This window comes from Ahaetulla prasina, chromosome 1 (assembly GCF_028640845.1).
Source record: "Ahaetulla prasina isolate Xishuangbanna chromosome 1, ASM2864084v1, whole genome shotgun sequence".
In the NCBI taxonomy this organism is placed as follows: Eukaryota; Metazoa; Chordata; class Lepidosauria; order Squamata; family Colubridae; genus Ahaetulla; species Ahaetulla prasina.
In genome coordinates this window covers 261645601-261668733 of record NC_080539.1, presented here as the reverse complement: position 1 = coordinate 261668733, position 23133 = coordinate 261645601, and the positions used below count along the sequence as shown (strand labels likewise).

The window sequence follows — 23133 nt, the reverse complement described above, 5'->3', positions numbered from 1 at the left end:
TATAAAGATTGCAGCTGAGTAGGGAAAACAAAATATCAGAAAATATTCAACCTTAAAGAGTTATCAATGTGCAGCAGCCTCATACAACAGCATTGCTTTTCTAATATTTCCATTCTAACTACGTGATGCCATTCTACATCCTGCCGTTACCCCTGGTCATACCTGCTCTTCTGTTCTTGCTCTGCCTGGGCTTCTTTCTGCAATTCTTGCAACCGACTTTGGGCTGCTTCCAGCTCCCATTTGGTCCTTTCCAGTTGATCCAGGAGATTTTCACTTAGAATTTGTAATCTCTCATTTTGTATGCGCATTTCAAGCTGCTCAGAGTGCTGGCAGTGTAACTGATGCTCCAACTAAATATAGACATTTTAAAAACAAAATAAATATAGTTGGAGAACCAAGAAGTCTGAATGAAATCTAGGATTGGAATAAGAACAGTGTCTAATATTGTTATTGTTTTATCCTAAGATTATGTTTGTTTGTTTGTTTTTTTAAATTAATTTAAAGTGCCTACAACAATATGGATAGAATAATTATCCAAACAAACTCTATTTCCCAATTCTCAATTGCGTTCCTCCAAGAATAATAACCATACAATTGTGACGTGAATAAATACAGTCCTTACTTTGGTGGTGATTAGTGTACCAGACCAGAGTGAAATATGAATGGAGCTGAAACCCTGCCAGAGCCATGGGCCTGGAAGTTAAAAGGGGATAGCAGATACTGTTCAAAACCAGTTGGGCCAGGCCTTGCAGATTAAGATAAGATTTCAGAAGAAACTTGGCCTACAGTCATGGATTCCTACGTCAGGAATTTTATGAAGTTTGTTGTATCAATATTATGCAATTGGCTCTCAACCACACAGCTGTTACTCAAACCAATCAGGTATGGTTAGACGTAATCATAGACATATCCACCCCAAATGAAAGAACTACCTGTGAAAATTATTTGCTCGCCACATCATAAGATATAAATTTCTTAACAGAGGTGGCAGGCTAGGCTACAACCCTCTTCAAATGGGCATTTTAAATTTATATATTTCCTTAAATAGAACATGGCTTTGTCCACTTTAGCTCTGATCTCATCCATGACAGTTTCCAAAAAGGTATTCAGACAGAAATGTTTCCATCCATGCAGGCATCCTGACTTTGCAAACAAGATCTTTTCAAAGCCTATCATATTTATTCCTGCAATACTAGTATTAATGTAGCAGCAAGAAGGATTTCACATTGTTGAACTCATAGGCATGTCCATTCAACCCTGAAGGACCACAATATTTTTAATGCTTTGTACAAGTCACAAACCAAAGACTGTAAAAATAACACAAAGCTTTCATATCGTATCTTTCAATCATATGACATGTAACATGGCAATGAAAGGACAATAAAAAGCCTACAGATCACACTAGTACTTATTGGAACCAAGTGGACCAAGTATGATGAAATAATAAATAGAGCAGAAAGCATTTTACTTCTTCCTTTCCAACAGGTCTATATCTTAATTTGCAATTTGTACAATAACCTCTTGTACCCTAATCCAGTTCTAGTTCTGCAAAAAACACTGCCAGTGAGACAAGATGTACTTTCCAATGCATCTTTGCATCACTTGTGCATATACAAAAGTTTATTTTAAGCCATGAGTTTCCCTTGATGAAATCAACAAATACTTTGAAGCAGCCTTTCTCTATTCCACATCCTCCAAACATTTACCAAGAATTCTGGAAATCATACTGGGAACACTAGACTGGGCAAGGAATCGTTTATAGCAGTGTCAGCGAACCTATGGCACGCGTGCCGGAAGCGACATGCGAAACCATCTCATGAAGAATGTGCGGCCTCGCTGGTTCCTATTCCGCGTTCCTGTGATCACATGCGCATCGGTCAGCTGGTCATCGTGCATGTGGGAACCCGGAACCCGGAAGAGCAGCATTCCATCATACATGCGCAGGCCGGCACCCGGCCTTCCGTGTTGACATTGCACGCATGTGCGATGGCCAGCTGTTCATCGGGCATACTTCCATGCCAGTATCTGGTGTTCAGGTGCTGGCTCGCGCATGCGTGATGGACGGCCGCTCTTCCGGATATTGGTGGTCCCATGCACAAAGGCCAGCCGGGCCGCACATACCTTGAGGGATGGTTTCGTGTGCCACTTCCAGCACGCAGGCCGGCACGCAGGCACATCAAAGGTTCGCCATCACGGGTTTATAGTAAAGATTTTTACCCCTTTACTGAATGATAACTTTGGTTGTAACCATGAAAGGATGAGAAGAAGGCCTCGATCACCTTTTTCTGCCGGTAAAGAATTTTCTCGAATTCTTGCTCTTTGTTCTGCAGCTCTTTCTGAAACATGTTGTTTTTCTCAAGCCTTGTTGACGCCTGCAGAAAAAAAAAAAGCAGAGGAACAGATGTTCCTTTTTTTTTCTTTCTTCCGCCATAAAATCATCCCCAGCACTTGCCAAACATCATAGGAGTAATCACGGATTAGGATTGCATGCAGATCAGGAGTTTGACATGACCGCCTTCAACATGACCTGGGTTTAACTCATAGAATCATCTATTACAATGTCCTTCCTGTCGAAGACTACTTCAGCTTCAATTGCAACAATATCTACGAGACCGCCTTCTGCCACCGATAGCCTCCCAACGACCTGTTTGCTCCCACAGAGTGGGCCTACTCAGGGTGCCGTTGACCCAACAATGTCGGTTGGCGGCCCCCAGAGGGAGAGCCTTCTCTGTGGCAGCACCGGCCCTTTGGAACGAGTTACCTCCGGGGTTACGCCAACTACCCGACCTCCGAACCTTCAAGCGGAAATTAAAAACTTTATTATTTAATCGTGCGGGACTAGCCTAAATGTATTTTAAATGCATTTTAATTATAGTTTTTAAATTTTAAAGGGTTTTATGTCGGTTTTGACCGTTTTAGTAAATTGGCCAATTAAATATTCGTTTTAAAAGTTTTTAAATTTGTTATTTATATTATGTGTACTTTTGTGTTTTTTAATATGACTGTAAACTGCCCTGAGTCCTTCGGGAGAAGGGCGATATAGAAATTGGATTATAAATAAATAAATATAAATAAATATACGAGCACACAATAGATTTAAGCTTAATGTTAACCGCTCCAATCTTGATTGCAGAAAATATGACTTCAGTAACAGAGTTGTTAATACTTGGAATACACTACCTGACTCTGTGGTCTCTTCCCAAAATCCCCATAGCTTTAACCAAAGACTGTCTACTATTGACCTCACCCCATTCCTAAGAGGACTGTAAGGGTCGTGCATAAGAGCACAAGTGTTCCTACCTTTCCTGTCCTATTGTTTCCTTTCATTATATCCAATTAATATAGTTATTACATACTCATGCTTATATATATGCTCATATATTGTGTAGTTATTTCATGCTTATGCTTATATATACTGTTGTGACAAAATAAATAAATAAAATAAAATAAAATAAAGTTTACCTGCTGGACCAGCCTCTCCCTTTCAGCTTTAATTTGTTGCTCCATTTCCTCATAGAGACACCTGATTTCTCGGTCATGGTCGGTCTCTTTTCTAAAAGAATAGAACAGGAAGAAGGAGAAGTGGAAAAAGTGTATACTGTTGTTTTTCCAACTTGGCAACAATGCTGGCTAGAGAATTCTAGTAGCTGAAGTTCACACATATTAAAGTTGCCAAGTCTGAAAAACATTGGCTGGGTAAAATGAACAAAAAGAATGAAAACAAAGTAAGAGAAGGGGAAAATCTTTCTTAAAGAAAAATAAATACATTCTATTTCACCACATGATACCCCCTGTCACTTTTCACCTACTCACTAATTATGGCACACTCACAGCCCTACAAAAATATCAGAATGTTTAAATAGTTGCTGCCCATAAAAAGAAAAATTCCGAAAAAGAAAAACTCAGGATTCTTTATAATAGGCTTAATATGTTGTTTCTGGACAGTGAATGTTTGCTGTAAGTTTTACAATCCTATCTGCAATCTTTAGCAACTGTAACTAGGCCTTGGAAAAATTATTCCAGTAAGACTCATTGTTGTCAAAGGGCAAAGGGCATCAAACGACTATAAAAGATCAGATTAATCATTTTTTATAATAAATTGACACAATGACTGATTTAAATTTCTGACATTTTATCTATTTTTTTATTATTATTTTTTATTTGCATTTATATCCCGCCCTTCTCCGAAGACTCAGGGCGGCTTACACTATGTCAAGCAATAGTCTTCATCCATTTGTATATTATATACAAAGTCAACTTATTGCCCCCAACAACCTGGGTCCTCATTTTACCTACCTTATTCACAAACAGTTGGCTAATCTTGGCATCAAAGTTAAGCCCCATATTTTACTTCAACTATACCTTCATGCTGTGCATGAATATTTTATCATCAACAATATTTTACAGACTTTTTTTGCCTTCTAATTAAAACTTTAGGTACTATCATACTTGCACAACATAGTCTTTCCTCTAGATTCCCACATTCTGCTAGTCCCTGCTGATGGTCCATGGGAAGCCAATGCCCCAGTCTTCATCTTAATAAAAGAGGCATTAAAACATTCTGGGAATTGCTTACCGTTTTAATACCAGTTCCATGGATTCTTTCTCATGGTGCAGATCCTTGATGTATGACGAAATATGGAAAAGAAATCCTTCAAAACTGGCTAGGAGTTCTGGTGCCTCTTTTCTGATTCGAACCCAAAGCTCTTGAACTTCACCCTGACTGGAGTAAAGGCAATGAAGATTCTAGCAAAATGCTTTTAAAAACACCACCTTAAGTTCTACTCCTACACCCACTTCCTTATGATAAGAACAAGCAGATCACAAGAGGAAAGACATAAATCTTAAAGTCTGAGCTTTATCTGGACATTAAGTTTGCGCATTTCCCCCTTCAAAATAGTTTTGGTTGACTCTTATTTCAATTTTTGCTCTTCTTCCTTCACTAACATTGTCACAGAATCATGCGTTAGCCCTTATTGGTCTAGCAACAGAAAAGCAGAAGAATTAGTAACATTCTCCCATGGGCATAAGAAACCCATAGCCCACCAGATTTATTGTAGTCCTCAGTTCTAGTCAATATGACCACTGATAAGAGATACTAGGAGCTGTAATTCAGCAGCAGTTGGAGAGCCAGAGGGTCTTTATCCCTATTCTACAGATTAAAGGCAATAGATATAGCTCACTAATTATATAGCAAAGAGTCTGCCAAACAAAATTCAAGGCAACCTTTTTTGAACCTGAGGCTGTTGAATGGAACAATTATCATAATCATACTCTAATGGAAAAGGACAGATTGGAGAGTTCCATCTTACTCTTCAAAGACCTGGGATGCTTCAAACTGCTCCAGCACAGAGCAAAACTGTTTCTCTCCTTCATCTGTCTGGTCCAATTCCTCTGACCAGCTAGACTCAAAGGTCTCCTCGTGACTCGCATTTTCAGAGTTCTGGTGTGGCTCGTTTCCTATGAACTTTCCTACAAAGATAAGTGAAAGAACACGAGATCACCTTGCAGCCCACAGAAAGGAAATTTGCTTTAGGCTTCTTTTGATCTGGTTTGTAAAGAGAGAGAAGTACAATATTGACTGGAAGCACACTGAAGTTACCAACTTCAAGACAAAGTCCCAGACTGTAGTATCCGGACCTACATAATTAATTGAGGAAGCAAAATTGGAGACCCTTTGGGAAATAGCAAATCCATAATCCCATCTTAATTTAGAAAGTGGCTTTCTAAATTGCACTAGCTCTGTGGGGTGTCCTAAGAACAATAGAACTGGCCATCCTTAGCCCACCCACATAATTTATGCAGTGAACTGTGGTTACTCTGTAATTCTGCTTATCACCCTTCCCTCACTTAGTACTCATAAGTATGTTTGAGTATAAACCTCAGTCTCCTCAGCCATCCAGACTTTTCAACATGCTAGCTGAAAATTCTGGAAACTACTGTCTATCATACTAGGAGGGCAGCTTCACGGTCTTAAAAATATTCTCTGCTATTCCATACAGGTAGTCTTCCACTGACTTTAAGGCTGTTCATTCAGCGACTGTTGGAAATTAAGATGGCGCTGAATGAAGGTACTTACCACTGGTGTTCAGTCAGGGCCATTATACAGCCCCTGCAGTCATACGATTGCGATTTGGACTGTTAGCAACCTCGTGTGATCACCATTTGCAATCATACCTAGCAGCTTCCTGAGAAAGTCAACAGGAAAGCTGGATGAGGAGATCACAAGCCATTTTGTTTCTCTAAACAGTGCACTACTTCCCCTCTCCCTCTCCCTCTCTCTCACACCCACACCCACCAGTTAGAGATAAGGCTTTTCCTCTAGCCAGGGAAGTCAGTGCAGGGACGTGTTGTATGGAGGAACAAAGTTGGGACAGCTTCACTTCCCTGTGCAGTGTGCTGATTCCCCTCCCCGCCCCAGGTTACAGAGAAAGGCTTTCTAATTTTCTAGTGCACGGTGGTGAGGGAAGCCAACATGGCTTCCTTGGACAGATCAAGGAAGCTCAGATCATCCAGGCCACCAGTTCTGCGCACAGAAGGAGCTGCCTGTCCTCCTTCAGCAGGCAGCTCTTTTTCTCCATTCATGTAGCAACCCATTGCAACCCTATCTGGAAGGGCAGGGACAGTGGGCATTGAGTAAGACCTCACCCCATTCCTAAGAGGACTATAAGGTGCGTGCATAAGAGCACAAAAGTGCCTACCGTTCCTGTCCTGTTGTTCCCTTTCATTATATCAAATTAATACTTTGCTTATATATAAACATATTTTAGCCTATATTTTATATTTTATATATATATTAGCCTATATACATGTTTATATGTTTATATGATATGTTGTTGTTTTTATGTCAATGTTTGCGTATACTGTTGTGACAAAATAAAAAATATAAATAAATATATATCTCACTTAAGGACCGCAGTGACTCACAACTGTAATAGGCAGACTCCATTACGGTTGTAGCTCAACGACTACCTGCATTATTTGTTGTTTCCAGGACTAAACTCTGGCAACCCAAACACAGACTACGGTTGAATCCTGCATTTATTATTATTTGGACTTTTTACACATATTAATAACTTATTTTTTTTAAAAACTATAGTTTGTTAAATGATCTGCTGACTTGATTTGCACATAATACTAAGGTGAAAACAAATAGTTATTGTAGCATAGTGTTACGTATATCTGCCATAACTGTTATATGCAAATTAGTGCCAAAATATGGAAATTGCTATCAGAGAGCGCATATTGCTTTCTTCTACCGTGTTTCTCTGAAACAAGACCCTGTCTTATATTTTTTTGATCCCTGAAATAAGTGCTTGGCCTTAATGCTATGCACTCAAAAGTCTGATTGGGTTTATTATCAGGGGATGTGTTATTTTGGGGGGAAACAGGGTACTACTTCTCTCTCTTTGGATTGTCTTGCTTAGCTCAGATGACAGAGCACAGGGAGGCCCCACCCCACTATCATCCCCAAGTATTTTAATAAGAGTGATTTGTCTGACTGGCTCTCTCATTTGTGATAGGCTGACTATGACATACCCCTTATTATTATTGGCTTAGCAAACACTTGATTTCAGAGTTTTTGTTGGGAAACTGCCAGTTAGGTTGGAAGTTGGGGGAAGGGTCAAGCATGGGCTTAGTTTAGAATCCTTGCACAACTGCAAAAAGCATAAATCTTCCACCCTCAAGATTCATGAAACCTTGTGTGGTTGTGCCCAAGGGAAGGCGAGCAGCCTGGGGTGAGTCTTGTAATTTAGGTAGAGACCAATAAAGTTATTTGCTTTAGCTATCTATGATTGGCTCTGGTTGCTTGCAGCTGACAGTTTTTTAATACAGCGGTTCTGATTCCTTGACAGACAGTCGACCATTAACTATTCTGGGATTAGGCCAGTACTAGCAATATTCTATACAGGTAATCCTCGACTCACAACAGTTCACAGTGACCGTTCAAAGATATGACACTGAAAAAAGTGACTTTTTGACTGCTGCAGTATCCCCATGCTCACTTGATTTACATTCAGATACTTAACAACTGACTCACATTTATGATGGTCACAGTGTCCCGGGGTCATGTGATCACCTTTCTGCGACCCTCTGACAAGCAAAATCAATGGGGGAAGCCGGATTCATTTAACAACCATGTTACTAATTTAACAACTGCAGTGATTCACTTAACAAAGGTAGCAAGAAAAGTCATAAAATGGGGCAAAACTCACTTAAAGAACTTCTTACTTAGCAACATAAATTTTGGGCTCAATTGTGGTTATAAGTTGAGGACTACCTATATTGTGATTACTGCCTCCTAAATCTGTAGCCTTGGTCAAATACCTGAACTGTTTACTCTTGGAACAAGATATTTACCCTTTGGACAAAATATACTATAGCATGTCTCTATTCTAGTTCATCAAATCAGAATCTCTCACTGCTTTCCTACCCAATTCCCTAGATCTGATCACTTTGATCAGCCTGCTTCTTAGTAAAGTCTTAGAACTGACTTTAGTTGTCTTCTTAAACAGAGGAACTTGGCTTCTTCTAATCAGCACCCTCCTTCAAAACCAGCTCATACCAAATGGATCAATTTTACACTATCTACTTTACCTGCATGGGGGATTCATGTTTGCTTGGTATTTTAGCAGTAAATGGGAAGTGTGGGAAGACTTCTTAATAGGACAACAGGTTGTTGCAAGGAAACCTCATCCTAACATGACTCACAATAAGAGGAAGTACATTCCATACTCTGTTGTGCAAACATGAAGTTTGGTGTGGCTTCCAGATGTTCACTACTCTGAGAAACTTGTTTGTGGATAGACATGGGGCAAAACAATTCCTGAAGGTACACCAACATTTGTAAGTGGTGTTTGTTTTACTAAACAGTAAAATGGCAAAGACAAATAGTCCACCAGCTTGGATCTACTCCTCGTCTATCCATTCCTACCTCTTTGTTTCAGAGTAGAGCAATATTTTCAGTTCTCCATATATCACAGCCTTGCTTCCTACAGTAGACTCTATTCTCAGTATGGTTCCATTCTCAGCTCTCAGCTGTCTGAGAACAGAAATATGGATTTCCTGTCTACTTTTTTTTTCCTTCAACAGGAGCAGGCATCATTGTTCCACATGTAGTGATGATCACCTTCCAAACTCTCCTTCTTCTCTTACCTAGGCCTACACTGAATTCTACTGGGGTGAGGTAACCATTATTGTCTTGCACCAGACTGTCAAAAACAGCCTCCAGCTGTTCAGTGGTGAATGGTAGCTCACTTTGTAACCGCTGTGGAAAAGAAGAAAAAGGAGGATCAGATTCAGGATTTTTATCTATAATTAACAGAACAAATAGAAAATATTATTCTCACCTTATTTCCCCAGTTGCCTCCACAGAACTAAGCTTGCCAAGTTCTTGTACAATGGCAAATGAAAGAATGGGGGGGGGGAACTTTCCTTGAATATGAGAATCTGACTATTTGCACTCTTGCATTTTCTGCTCTAAACTCATATTAACGAGTAGAATTTCTAGTTAAGGTGTGTCTTAACCACTGTAGTCTATAATTATAATTAGCATTTAGTATGATAAACCAGAGAATGAAGTCCTGAATAACGTTACTGGTATGCAACTCATGGAAAATTGGCAGACGTCATATAAACAATGAACATTCTATTTTGCCAGGGCAGAAACTGGGTGTTCTCTAAGTGCACACTCTGTCCAACTTAGCTGCAATTCATAGCCACAACCATTCATTTGGTATTTCTTCTGCTCCTTTAACAGCAGTCTTCAAAGTATGTAAATATATGCAAAAGAAGGGACCAGGGTAAGCTTTTTTTTTTAAGCTTTATATCCCTTCAATAGCCTTCACGTGTTTTATTTCTTCATGGCATAGAAAGACACAGGAAGATGGCCACTGAAGCCAAAGTTGCATTTATGCAATGACAGGTATCAGAATGCCTGTAGTTTCTTTTGGATTTATGCTGAAGACTTCCTTGCCTTTGGGAGTAGATTACAGATGCAGGTGTGAATTAGACAGATGTACCTATCCTTCAAGAATCTGTGTGAAGAATTTTGCTGTCGCTTGGTAAAATTTAATTTATGTCCACATATCTTCTAGATATGCCTGCATACAATAATTATAAGTTATTATTATTAATAAGTTGTTAATAAAAATGGACAATAAGTTGTCCATTTATTCTTATGTATACAGACTACTCTGGGTTTTTAAAGAAACGAAACATGGTCTTTGTCTATGTTGTATTAAATCTGTTTAAGGACTTTTTCTTATTTTAAAAAATTCACTTAGGCCAAATTCGCCATGCATGGGAAGTAAGAGCTAATGTGGAAGATGATACAAGATTCACCATTATATTAATCCGTAAGTTTATATAAACCTTGCTTATAAAATAAATTAGAACTGATTCATATCATGTATTAAACCATAAACTTTGATTTTGTTTTCAATATAGATAAGCCAATTAATACTATGGCAATTTATAGTTACTATATGTTCAGCATTTTTGAGTGGAATAATAAGTAAAAAGTTTGAAATACACTAAACACACCAATGTTGGAGAAAGGCTGAAAGGATGATGGTCATGAACCAAGAGAGGTGAGAAAATGATGGTTGGAATGTTGACAGCCTTGTAAGGGTTAATGAGACAAACCAATGGATCGCTTGGGAATAAATAAAAGGAACCAATCAGAAAGTGGAAAATGGATCTTCTTGTGACAATTACCAGCTGATTGAAGGAGCAAAAGACCATCACCAAACTAGGCAAAGTAAAAAAAAGTCTATGGAGATTCTCGGTCAACCAGGTCATGGTTTTCCCAAAGGTATTTTTTCAAAAGGCAACTGGAATTTGTTTTTCCTCGAAGAAATTTTGCTGTTGCTTGGTAAAATTTAATTTATGTCCACATATCTTCTAGATATGCCTGCATACAATAATTATAAGTTATTATTATTAATAAGTTGTTAATAAAAATGGACAATAAGTTGTCCATTTATTCTTATGTATACAGACTACTCTGGGTTTTTAAAGAAACGAAACATGGTCTTTGTCTATGTTGTATTAAATCTGTTTAAGGACTTTTTCTTATTTTAAAAAATTCACTTAGGCCAAATTCGCCATGCATGGGAAGTAAGAGCTAATGTGGAAGATGATACAAGATTCACCATTATATTAATCCGTAAGTTTATATAAACCTTGCTTATAAAATAAATTAGAACTGATTCATATCATGTATTAAACCATAAACTTTGATTTTGTTTTCAATATAGATAAGCCAATTAATACTATGGCAATTTATAGTTACTATATGTTCAGCATTTTTGAGTGGAATAATAAGTAAAAAGTTTGAAATACACTAAACACACCAATGTTGGAGAAAGGCTGAAAGGATGATGGTCATGAACCAAGAGAGGTGAGAAAATGATGGTTGGAATGTTGACAGCCTTGTAAGGGTTAATGAGACAAACCAATGGATCGCTTGGGAATAAATAAAAGGAACCAATCAGAAAATGGAAAATGGATCTTCTTGTGACAATTACCAGCTGATTGAAGGAGCAAAAGACCATCACCAAACTAGGCAAAGTAAAAAAAAGTCTATGGAGATTCTCGGTCAACCAGGTCATGGTTTTCCCAAAGGTATTTTTTCAAAAGGCAACTGGAATTTGTTTTTCCTCGAAGAAATTTTGCTTCTTATCCAAGAAGTTTTTTCAGTTCTGAAGAAGAAGAACTGAAGAAGCTTCTTGGATGAGAAGCAAAACATCTGCAAGGAAAAACAAGGCCCAGTTGCCTTTTGAAAAAGCTCCTTTGGAACAAAATATCCAAGTACTAAATTGGGTTAGCTGAGCAACCAAAAAGTACAGAACATGATATGAGCAATTTGGACTTCTTTCCAAATGTGAGAACATATAAAAAGGAAAGATAAATATCAAACTTTGAGTAGCTGACTGATCAATGACAGAAAAGAACCTAAGGGTTAGGGTTAGGGTTAAATGATGACTGTTTTTACAATTCCTTTCATTCACTTGAGGGCATATGGATATATCTAAACTGAAACAAGGAAAATAATGTTAATCATGGGCCAATACTAATCTTCAGCTTTAGTATTACATTTAAGCTAAGACTTTAACAGAAAACCATTTTATGCTGAACCTATAATAATTAAATTATGTTGCATCATATTTGATGTCAGTCTGATACTTGGTTTGCTCCAGTATTGTTTTCAGAAGCTCAGACTTGAATGTTCTGCTTTGCATTTGGAGCAGAATCTGTTAAATAAAGTGATATGCTGCTTGTGGTCTTTCAGCAGCCTGCGGAGCTGGCAATGGAGTCAGACAGATATGAGGCTGAGGTGAGGCCAGGGCCATTGGGAAGTGAGGTGCGAACTCCAGAGCCTCCAGAGACTGATAGTAGTGAGGCAGAGGAACAGGAGGAGCCTGTTCCTAATGCACGCATGAGAAGAGCTGCCAGAAGGCAAGAGCAGCTCAACCAAAAAGGACAACTCGGGAATAGGGCCAAGAGATGATTGGCCCCTCCCATAAGGCTTAAAACAGACCAGTAACAGCATTTGGGCTTTGCTGGAAAACAACATTGGTAACTTCAGCTTCTTGCATTTATTTTTGTATCGGTGACTTCTGAAACTTTGCCAAGAAAGGCCTTTGGCAGTTTGCCTAATTGGACCAAGATTTGTGATAGGACTGAGGAATTTGTGCTGGGAGGAATTTGTTTTAATTTGAGTTGAACCACGCTGGGAATGAAGTAATTCTCAGCTGTTGGAATAAAGTTTGTTTGTTTTTTCACGGACTAAAAAAACAAACAAACTTTACTACTTCCTACTACCTACTTGGGCCTAGGTCACAACAATGCTTCTTCCCATGAACTATGATACGCTCCTAAACCTAGTGTTTGGATTCGTACAATATATCAAACAAGCAAACCATATAGTATCTTGAGAAGCCAGCCAGTGTCAGATCCTTACCTGCATGTCAAATCTTGTTATGAAACCCTTCTCCTCCTTATCACAGAGCCGGAAGAGCTCCTGAGCTTTTTCCAGCATTTCCACTTGTGTGTTTCTCTCACCACTCAAGCAGAGAAGTGGAGAAGGAAGTGAAAGGGAGCAAGAGACACCTTCAGACATCCCATTTACTTCCTTGTCTTCCTGATGGAGAGTTTTGGAAAGTTCTTTCCCAGATCTCTGCATGGCTTTGCAAGCTTCTCACTGGAATGATAAAAGATTTGGGGGGAGGGGGGGGAAATGAACTTAATTACTTTTCTCCTTAAAATACTGAATGAGAGACTTCCAAACATGTTCTGCAATGAAACTACTGGGAATAATCATTTATATGAGTGAAAAACAGGGAAAGAAAAGTATTTTTCACAATAACACTCAGTTAAATATGCAGTTCTGCCAAAATCTCCATCTCGAAGCAAAACACAGCTCTCATGTGTTTTGGAGGAAGTGAAAATTAGTGTTCTAGAACATTGCAGAGTAACTAAATACTCTATGCCTGCGATGGCGAACCTATGCCACACATACCAGAGGTGGCATACAGCACCCTCTTTGTGGGCATGTAAGCAGTCACCCCAGTTCAGCTCCGCTGTGCATGTGTACGTGCTTCCCGCCAGCCAGCTGGGCTTCGGGTCTCTGCCGCGCATGCGGGGGGACATGTGCGGGGGGGCATGTGCGGGGGGGGAATGCACGCATGCACAGAGTGCATGCAAGGGGGCCTGGGGACACAGGGGGCATGTGCATGGGCTTCACGCACATTGCATTTTGGGGGTTCGGCCATGCACTTTCGGTACTCGGTCCAGAAAAGGTTAGCCATCACTGCTCTATGCTCTATGCACAGAATATGCAATTGTTAAAGCAAGTCTTCTGCTGCAAATATAATCAAGATGAAATCACTACAGCACCACATTTGGAGGGGAAAAAAATAGAGAAGGGGCATGCCACTATTCCAGATTTTAATATTTGAAAATTTTTTATATTATACCACCATTGATTTAGATTCAAGAAAACTCAGTTTTGGCTTCCGGTGGCGCCACCTTCTTCGCTGAGTTCCTAATTAAGGGGCTCCGTACTGAACATCATAAAAGCCAGGAAAAAGCCGACTTTAATCTCTCTCCCTGGATGAAAGGGTGAGATAAGAGCTGCGGGGGAGTGGTAGACCTCCTCAGGGGCTTTGTTTTTTATTAAGCAGAGCCCTGAGGGTCGAGTCCCATAAATAACCCTGCCAAGCTCCGACTTTCATTGCGCGCCTGCAAAAGCAAGAAAAGAAGAAAGTGTCCATCTCTGCTAATTGTCTTATCTTTATGGATTTCTATAAGCAGACGGAATAAGCACGAGTGAACAACTACTGGATTGCAAGTATTTTTGATTTCCTGACTTCTACCCTTTTAAAAAGCGAAACTTTTTTTTCTTTGTTTTAACTGACTGTTTAACATGGCGCCTGAAAGAAAGTGAAAGTGAAGAATGGAATTGTAAACAGGCTGTGTAACTAAGAAGCTAAGAAACGTTATCTGTGGATTTTAATGAAGTGAGCTCTCCTATACTTAAAGGGGAGAAGAGAAGTTTCTAGACTTATATTTTGTGAATTTTAAAAACTGAAATGGCTACTAAACCACCTAAGACTGGGGGTAGAAGGGGTTCTGAACCAGCTTTAGAAGATTTGATTAAAGAGCAAGGGAAAGTGTTTGAAGAAAGGTTTAAGGAGATTATGGATAATAATGAGAAAATAAGAGAAGAAATAAAAGAGAATAATAAAAAAATAAGAGAAGATATTTTGATGGCTTTCCAAGGTTTGGCAAAAAGACTGGAGGTGGTGGAGGAGGAGGTGCAAGAAATTGCTCAGTCAAATCAGCAAATAGAAAATAGAATGGGGGGAATGCAAATCAAATTGGACAAAAATGAAGATCAAGTGGTGGTGATGCAGTATAGAATGATGGAAGGAGCTCTGAGAATTAGGGGCTTGAACGAGGAGAAAGGGGAAGGTTTAAAAAAAAATTTATCAGAAGCTCTGGCTGAACTTATTGAACTTGATCCACAAGAGGTTGCTTATCAAATTGACAAAATTTATAGAGTTAATTCCTGGATTGCTAGGCAGAAGAAACTTCCTAGAGACATTGTGGTTTATTTTTTGAAAAGAACAGTGAGAAATCAAATTTTGTGTACAGTAATTGAGACTAAATTGATTTTAAATCTAATAACAGCAGCAAGATTACTAATAGGACAATACTGGAAGAAAAAAGAAGTACCTACAATAGAAGAATGGATATTGAAAGTTGCCAATTTGGCTGAGATGGCGAAGATATCAGCCTTTTTGAAAGACAATACGCAAGAAAGATACTTAAAGAAATGGAAAAAATGGATTGACTATATTCAAAGTAGATATCAGACTAAGAGTTATCAGACTGTTTTTGAATGATTATGATGTATTATTTTTTATTGTTTTCAGGGGAAGTTAGGAATTGATGATTGTAGGGGTATAATTAAGTTGGGACGAAAATTTTTTAGCATATGTTTGTTTTATTTTTAACTATACCTTGTGCTCGTTCCGGGTAGTCGGGGGGGGGGAGGGGGGTTGTGAAGGGAGGGGGGAGGGGGGGAAAGGGGGGAAAAATTGTAAAACTTTTTGAATAAAAAAAAAAAGAAAGAAAACTCAGTTTTTGCTTCCTATGTCTACAATCAATTCCTAAGTTTAGGAAGCAGTTTATAACTTGCTTCCATAAAACATATAAGCATGGATTGAGGCTACAATTTCGATGAGAATAAGTAATGCTAAATTCCATGGAATTACTTCTGGAAAAACATTCCAGGAAAAAGGCTACTTACATACATATTACATTGCAGGCTTGCTGATGTAAAAGAGTATCTTGTCTCTTTGTCCATAAATCTTGTATGAAATTTATCTACTGTAAAACAAAAACAGCTACAAATGTTAAGTACTACATAGCAGACCTGAGATAATTACAGTTACTAAATAAATATCAAACTAAAACGTATTTCATTCAAGTACATGTTTCCACCAAAACAAGAGTATAAGTTTCACAGATATGACTGATAACTTGCCTTCTAGAAAGAACTTTCTTATTTGACTGAACTCTACTAAACTAAGTTTTAAATACCTATCATCACTGAGTGATAGATATGTGTTGGAAGGAAGGATTATAAATCATTGTATAAAATAAACAGCACTTATATTTGGAAAGTTACCCTTCAGTACTTAACTAAAAAAAGAGAGAGATATATTATTGATTTAGCGTATGATGAGAACATGACAGAAGGGAAGTATATGCACAATCCACATAATTATATACAAAACATTTTGGGGCATTTGGCGGTGACCTCATAACTGGATGATCAATGTATATAAAAAAGAGTTTAACAAATAAAATACCTTTAAAGATTTCATTTCGATGGCAGAGATCATAAATCCTTTGCTATCAAGTTCACAGAAGCCTTCGTTTTTTTACCACTCTTCAAGAGCTGAAGACAGTTTTTCCTCAAATGGGGCACATTTTCTCATTTTCTCCCCAAAAGCCTACAAAGACCAAACATTCATTATGTAATTAAAACCATGAAAAGAATCCATGCCATTTGAAAGAAAAATTGAAATAGTATTACTGTAAACAAGGACACAGAATCACAGACATGTGTATTATCTGAAATGTTTATTCTCCTTTTGGTCCATTCAGTTTGGTCATAAAGAGTCCTTTGACAGAAAACAGGAAAGACCAGTAAGAAGATATGGTACAATACCGGTATGGTATTGTATGTTCAACAGAAGAGATTAGCACTCAAGGGAAAGTAGCAGGATGTATTCACACTATCACAATGCTTACTACAGCTCAGTTGATTCAGCACAGCAGAAGTCTAATTTTAAAAAGTCCTTATTTCTATAATATGGCAGACAAAAGCTGTCTAATTCTTAAGTGCCCTTTCCTAAGGATTATTAAAAGCTAAGGATAAACTACTTCAATGCACTGTAGTCAAAGGATCGCGTTTCACAATAAGAGAAACAGAAAACCTTCCTCCAAAAAATCCAGACATTTTGTGAGAGATGCAAAGGAATAAGACTCAGTTGTTGTTGTTGTTGTTGTTGTTGTTTGTCCCAGTTACTTTGTACAGCAGTGTTCCATCAGATCTTTAAAATAATTCAATATTTTTTCTCTTCTTCCAACACTGACCAAAAATATGGAGTCTGCAGGCAAAATGAGGCTACACTTGGTCCAAATGATGGGGTTTTGGTGCTCCCTGAACTTGTTTGTTTGCTTGCAGATATTTCATTACCCAATTAGGTAACTTCATCACTGCCAATGAGTGTGGAGTTTGCAGTATATAATCAAACTCAGAGAGCATCAAGGACTCCATAATTCAAGCCTGAGTGACATATGTTCTCTTCATTTGTCCAGATTGTTAGACAGAGATGCTGGGATGCTAAGTCTTCACACAGACTCTAAACAAATGAATATTGGCATCCTTCAGTCTCAAAAGACTATGGTATTGTGCTCTGGAAAGAGGTCCTAAAACAGCATCTAGTGTGACTAAAAAGGCCAATTCGAGAGTGGCAATCCCTTCCACACTGAGGGCAGATACATTCTGTCCCCTGCCCAGCCCCCAGATTTTGCTGCTTCCGGGACTGCCTCTTTGCCTCAGCCTGCTGGATAAATGTCTCTTCGAATTGGAGAAGGCCATGCTACGTCTTTAGCCTCAAAGCTGAACGATCAGAGGTCAAGGTTTCCCAGTTGTTAATGTCCATTCCCAAAGCCTTTAGATCCCTCTTGCAGATATCCTTCTATCACAGCTGCGGCCTCCCTCTGAGGCACTTTCCCTGCACTAATTCTCCATACAGGAGATCTTTTGGAATCCAACCATCAGCCATTCTCACGACATGGCCAAGCCAGCATAGACATCACTGTTTCAATAGTGTATACATGCTAGAAATTCCAGAACATTCCAACACTGCGCTATTTGGAACTTTGTCCTGCCAGGTGATGCCAAGAATATGTCAGAGACAGCGCATATGAAAGGTGTTCAACTTTCTCTTCTGCCGTGCGTAAAGGGTCCAAGACAACTCTTGCAGTACAAGAGTGCGCTCAGGATGGAGGCTCTATAGACCTGAATCTTTGAATGTTCCGTCAGTTTCTTATTAAGCCATACTCTCTTTGTAAGTCTGGAAAATGTGGTGACCACTTACCAATATGTTTATTCAGCTCAGTATCTAAAGAAAGAATGTCTGAGATAATTGAACCAAGATACACAAAGTCATGGACAACCTCCAGTTCTTGTGCAGAGATTGTAATACAGGGAGGTGAATCCACATCCTGACCCATGACTTGTGTTTTTTTCAGGCTGATTGTTAGTCCAAAGTCTTGGCAGGCCTTGCTAAAACAGTCCATAAGTTGTTGAAGGTCTTCGGCAGAGTGAGCAGTAACAGCAGCAGCAGCAAAGAGGAAATCTCATTAGCATTTCAGCTGGACTTCAGACTTTGCTCTCAATCTAGAGAGATTAAAGAGTTTTCCGTCTGATCTGGTCCGGAAACAAATATCCTCTGTTGCAATTCCAAAAGCATGTTTCAGCATCACAGCAAAAAAGATCCTGAATAAAGTTGGCGTGAGGACGCAGCCCTGCTTCACTCCACTTCAAATGTCAAATCTGATGTTAAGCCATCAAAATCTGATATTAAGCCATCAAAAACTACAGTGCCCTTCATTTCCTCATGAAAGGAGCTGATGTTGAGGAGCTGAGGTGACATCCAATCTTGGAGAGAATTTTATAAAGGCCGTCCCTACTAACCAAGTCCCTGCTAAACTCTAAACAAAATGATACAGATACTATCGATGCCTGAGTCACACATATATCTGGGAACTGTCCCAGGATGGAATTCAATAAAAGCATGGGATTGGCCTTCTTTATTGCCATGGCTTAATAGCTGGAGAAATATTTTGCTAGACATTTAGCATTAGTTATATAAGATCTTCAAACAAGATATATTATATTACTTGGTAGATTGTACAGAGGTTCTAAGTGGGGGAAAGGTTATTTTAGATAAGAAAAATGGCGGATACTGGCATTAGATGAGCCTCTGGTGGCTCAGACTGCTAAGACAGTCTGTTATTAACAGCAGCTGCTTGCAATTACTGCAGGTTCAAGCCCCACCAGGCCCAAGGTTGACTCAGCCTTCCATCCTTTATAAGGTAGGTAAAATGAGGACCCAGATTGTTGGGGGCAATAAAAGTTGACTTTGTATATAATATGCAAATGGATGAAGACTATTGCTAACATAGCGTAAGCCGCCCTGAGTCTTCGGAGAAGGGCGGGATATAAATGCAAATTAAAAAAAAAAAAGATAATAGATTCAGCTCCCCATCAGGAAATTAGTAAAGTTACCAAGGCAAAGTATCTTTCAAGTCATGTTCGAAGTTTAGTATTTCTTCAAAGCTTAGTACTTGATGGACATATTCATATAGTTTTTCACTGGCAGTAAGAAATCTTGTCTTTAAAAACAGACATCCGAGTCAGGTTTACAGTACAACCTTGGAATTTCCCAGAGATCTCCCATTCAAGCAGTAACCAGGAAAAACTCTGTTTTACTTCCAGGTTCAGGCAGCGTTGGTTGGGTTGGGAGGGAGGGGGAGGGGAGGCGTCTGTGGAAATTTTCTGTAAAACTTTTTAAGAAAAAAGAAAAAAGGGACTTATGACCCTTTTTCACACTTATGACCACTGCAGCATCTCTGTGGTCACGATTGAAATTTAGACACTTGGCAACTGACTCATATTTATGACAGTTGCAGCGTCCCAGGGTCATGCAATCACCTTTTGCAACCTTCTGAGGAGCAAAGTCAATGGGGAAGTCAGATTCACTTAACAACGTTACTAATCTAACAACTGCAGTGATTCACTCAACAATATGGTCAGAAAGATCATAAAACGGAGCAAAATTCACTTACCGTATATACTCGAATATAAGCCGATCCGAGTATAAGCCGAGGTCCCCAATTTTACCCCAAAAAACTGGGGTAAACTGGGGACTCGAGTATAAGCCGAGGGAGGGAAATGAGGCAGCTACCGGTCAGGGAAAGCCTCCCTCCCTCAGCCGAGAAGGCTGGCGGCTCCCCCGCCCCGCCCTCTCACTGCACCGGCAGGGCTTCCCCGCGCTAATGCAAAAGCCCGCCAAGTTTGCGCCATCCGGTATAATGTGAAAAAAAGAAGAAGAAAAAAAAACTCGAGTATATCGAGTATAAGCGAGGACGTTTTCAGCACAAAACGTGCTGAAAACTCGGCTTATACTCGAGTATAAGCGAGGACGTTTTCAGCACAAAACGGAAACAGAAATTTTGGGCTCAATTGTGGCCATAAGTTGAGGACTACCGGTATTATTTATGCATAAGACTAATGACTGAGAGATATCTGTGTGTAGACTGACTTGATAACAGCACACCCAATTTAAGTTCAAATATGTGCAGTTTTTCAGTTGCCTTTGAGTGTTCAGCATCACCATTCCCTTAATCCTTATTTAGAATTCAACTTCCATAAATCCAAGTCAGTAAAGCCAATAACTTGAATGAGTTTTGGAACAACTAGAAGCAGAGTTTCTCAAGGGCATCTTTCTTTATAGGGTTCCGAACTATACCCACTCACAAAATAAGACCCAAGTATAATTAGCTTTTTAAAGTACTGGCATTAATTCAAATGCAACAACTTCTTTAAAAGCAGAACATTATCGTTGCCTCTTTATTAAAGAGATGGGAATGAAAGCCTAATTACACATTCTCTTAGGAAAAGCATAATTACAGTATTACATTTTCAATTAAACTTTAATCCTATGAGTTGTTCAGCAAAAAAATTCAGTAAAATTCCCTTTCCCATGAAATAATTTATATTAGGAAGAGCCTTGCTTTTGGCATCACTAGATTGATACTAAAAATAATAATAACCAAGGGTTTTTTTTGTTTTTTTTTTACATTTATATCCCACCCTTCTCCGAAGACTCAGGGCGGCTTACAGTGTATAAGGCAATAGTCTCATTCTATTTGTATATTTACAAAGTCAACTTATTGCCCCCCCAACAATCTGGGTCCTCATTTTACCTACCTTATAAAGGATGGAAGGCTGAGTCAACCTCAGGCCGGGCTTGAACCTGCAGTAATTGCAGGCTACTGTGTTCTAATAACAGGCTACTAACAGCCTGAGCTATTACGGCCCAAAAAAGTTGATACTGAACACATAATCCTGAAGAACATCACTGCTCATTTCCATAATCTTTTTGCCCTATAATAACAGGATCTCTATGGTTGATTCCTCATGCCTTTGCAAGCCAGCCTAAGGTTTCCAGTTTAGAGCCAGACTTCCAAAGAGATATACTGTATGCCAAGGCTAGCACAAAATCTTTTCAGTATTGACACCAACATTTGGGAAGAATATTGAGAACACTACTGGATGTGTTTGTGTTTATACTGATATTTTAACGAAACTATCTCGCTGAAGGGGTCAAAGCAGACAAGACATTTACGTAGTGCAATTGCCCTGTTTCAACTGAAGAACGTTAGGTACATTCTGCTGTGTTTTCTCATTATATTCATCTTCTTACTTTCTTGAGAAAATACAATAGGGGAAGATGGAACAGATGCACGATGTCTTTTGATGGTAATGCCAAGAACTGTTATTGGGAAACATCCCCCTGCTTGGTTTGCAGGAAGCACCAGGCTGAAATTTGGTTTGGGCTTATCATGATATTTGAAAGGATTAGCTTCAAGAGTGAAGTAAATCACTGTCATTTGTTCAACAAATGATAAATGAAGCAAACTGTGGCAAAATTCTGCAGTCTTTTTTTCCCCCTAACCTTTCAAATTCCCTTTGAGCTAAATCAAAGATGTCCAAACTTGGCCCCTTGAAGAGTGGTGGACTTCAACTCCCAGAATTTCCCAGCCAGCAACTTCCTTATATTTAAAGCTCATGCTGGCTGGGGAATTCTGGGAGTTAAAGTCCATCACTCTTCAAGGGGCCAAGTTTGGACACCCCAGAGCTAAATAGACAAAAATCGGTAGCAAAGTTTTCCGTCGTTTTGAAATGAAAATATATGAAATCTATAATGCAATTCTTAAAACAGATTCAACATAATTAAAAAAGACTCCATGACCCTTCCCACTTATGAAACCCAATTAAAAAAAAGAAAATTTCTCCATCAGCCTTTTGTTTCATTGCTCCATTCAATATCGTCTTCTCTTTCCAAATGATAAGTGGCCTCTGGGAATCAAAATTCTGCCCATCCTTAAACTGGTGCAATACCCAAATTCAGCCTAAAGGAAAACAGTAGAGCTCATATAAGCAATTATTAAATATACTGTACCTTGCAAGACAAAATAGCAAGTGCTGCATTCTGTTTATGACCCCCGAAAAGGTTCTAAAAATCTCCCGCTTTTCTAATTGGAAGAAGAGACTTTTGGGCTAACATTTAATTCCTTTCTTTCACTATTTGAAATCAACTCACCCATCTTGAACAGTAGCTAAACATACTTAGTCCAACTCAGTTATTTGAAAAGCCAAAAAGATGGACAGATATCTTATTTTGCAAAACTTAAGAGCTCATTAAAATCTTTGATTTGCCAAAAAGAAAAAAAAGAAAAAAACCGCATAGCTTTAAGCTTCTTTCTACACAGCATTTCTGAACATTTATTTTCTCTAACCCTTTGAAATCTCTGAAATCAACTCACACAGAACAATTTTGTGTGTGTGAAAATGATACTGACTGAAAATGGAAAGAAGTCCAACTAAACACATTGGGATTTACACACAGTATACATGTATAAAATGATATATCATTTATAAGTGAATTACTATATATTTTAGTCCACTGGAATTCACGGGATTTTTTGATACGGTGCTGTAAGACAGATTCTAGGAATAAGGAAGTCTGAAGAAAATTCTACCCATTATGCTTGGCTGTATTACTATTTATTTTATATTTAACAAGCACAATTTTGCACACATTTTTGCAGGAATGCTGATAGGTACGACACTGCCCTGTAATTGCTACTGGGCACGTATTTGTTTTCTTTCCATTAAGTCAGGAGGAAGTCAAAGCGAGCAAAATCTGTTTCAGAAATGTCAAAGGAGGGTGCTTTTTGTTTTGAAAAGCAGATAGT

At 38.8% G+C, this 23133-nt stretch overlaps 1 protein-coding gene across 1 annotated transcript in view; it reads right to left on the bottom strand.

The window, feature by feature from the left end:
• Positions 1–23133, bottom strand: part of CRACR2B (calcium release activated channel regulator 2B) — a 35404-nt gene that overhangs the window by 5431 nt on the left and 6840 nt on the right. Inside the window, exons 2-10 of the mRNA XM_058157355.1 lie at positions 16386–16529; positions 15821–15900; positions 12968–13207; positions 9157–9268; positions 5313–5472; positions 4577–4723; positions 3463–3553; positions 2280–2372; positions 163–350 (exon numbers count right to left, since the gene is read on the bottom strand). Coding sequence (XP_058013338.1) covers positions 163–350; positions 2280–2372; positions 3463–3553; positions 4577–4723; positions 5313–5472; positions 9157–9268; positions 12968–13189 — 1013 coding nt within the window. The 5' untranslated portion in view covers positions 13190–13207; positions 15821–15900; positions 16386–16529. The remainder of the gene's footprint in view (positions 1–162; positions 351–2279; positions 2373–3462; positions 3554–4576; positions 4724–5312; positions 5473–9156; positions 9269–12967; positions 13208–15820; positions 15901–16385; positions 16530–23133) is intronic.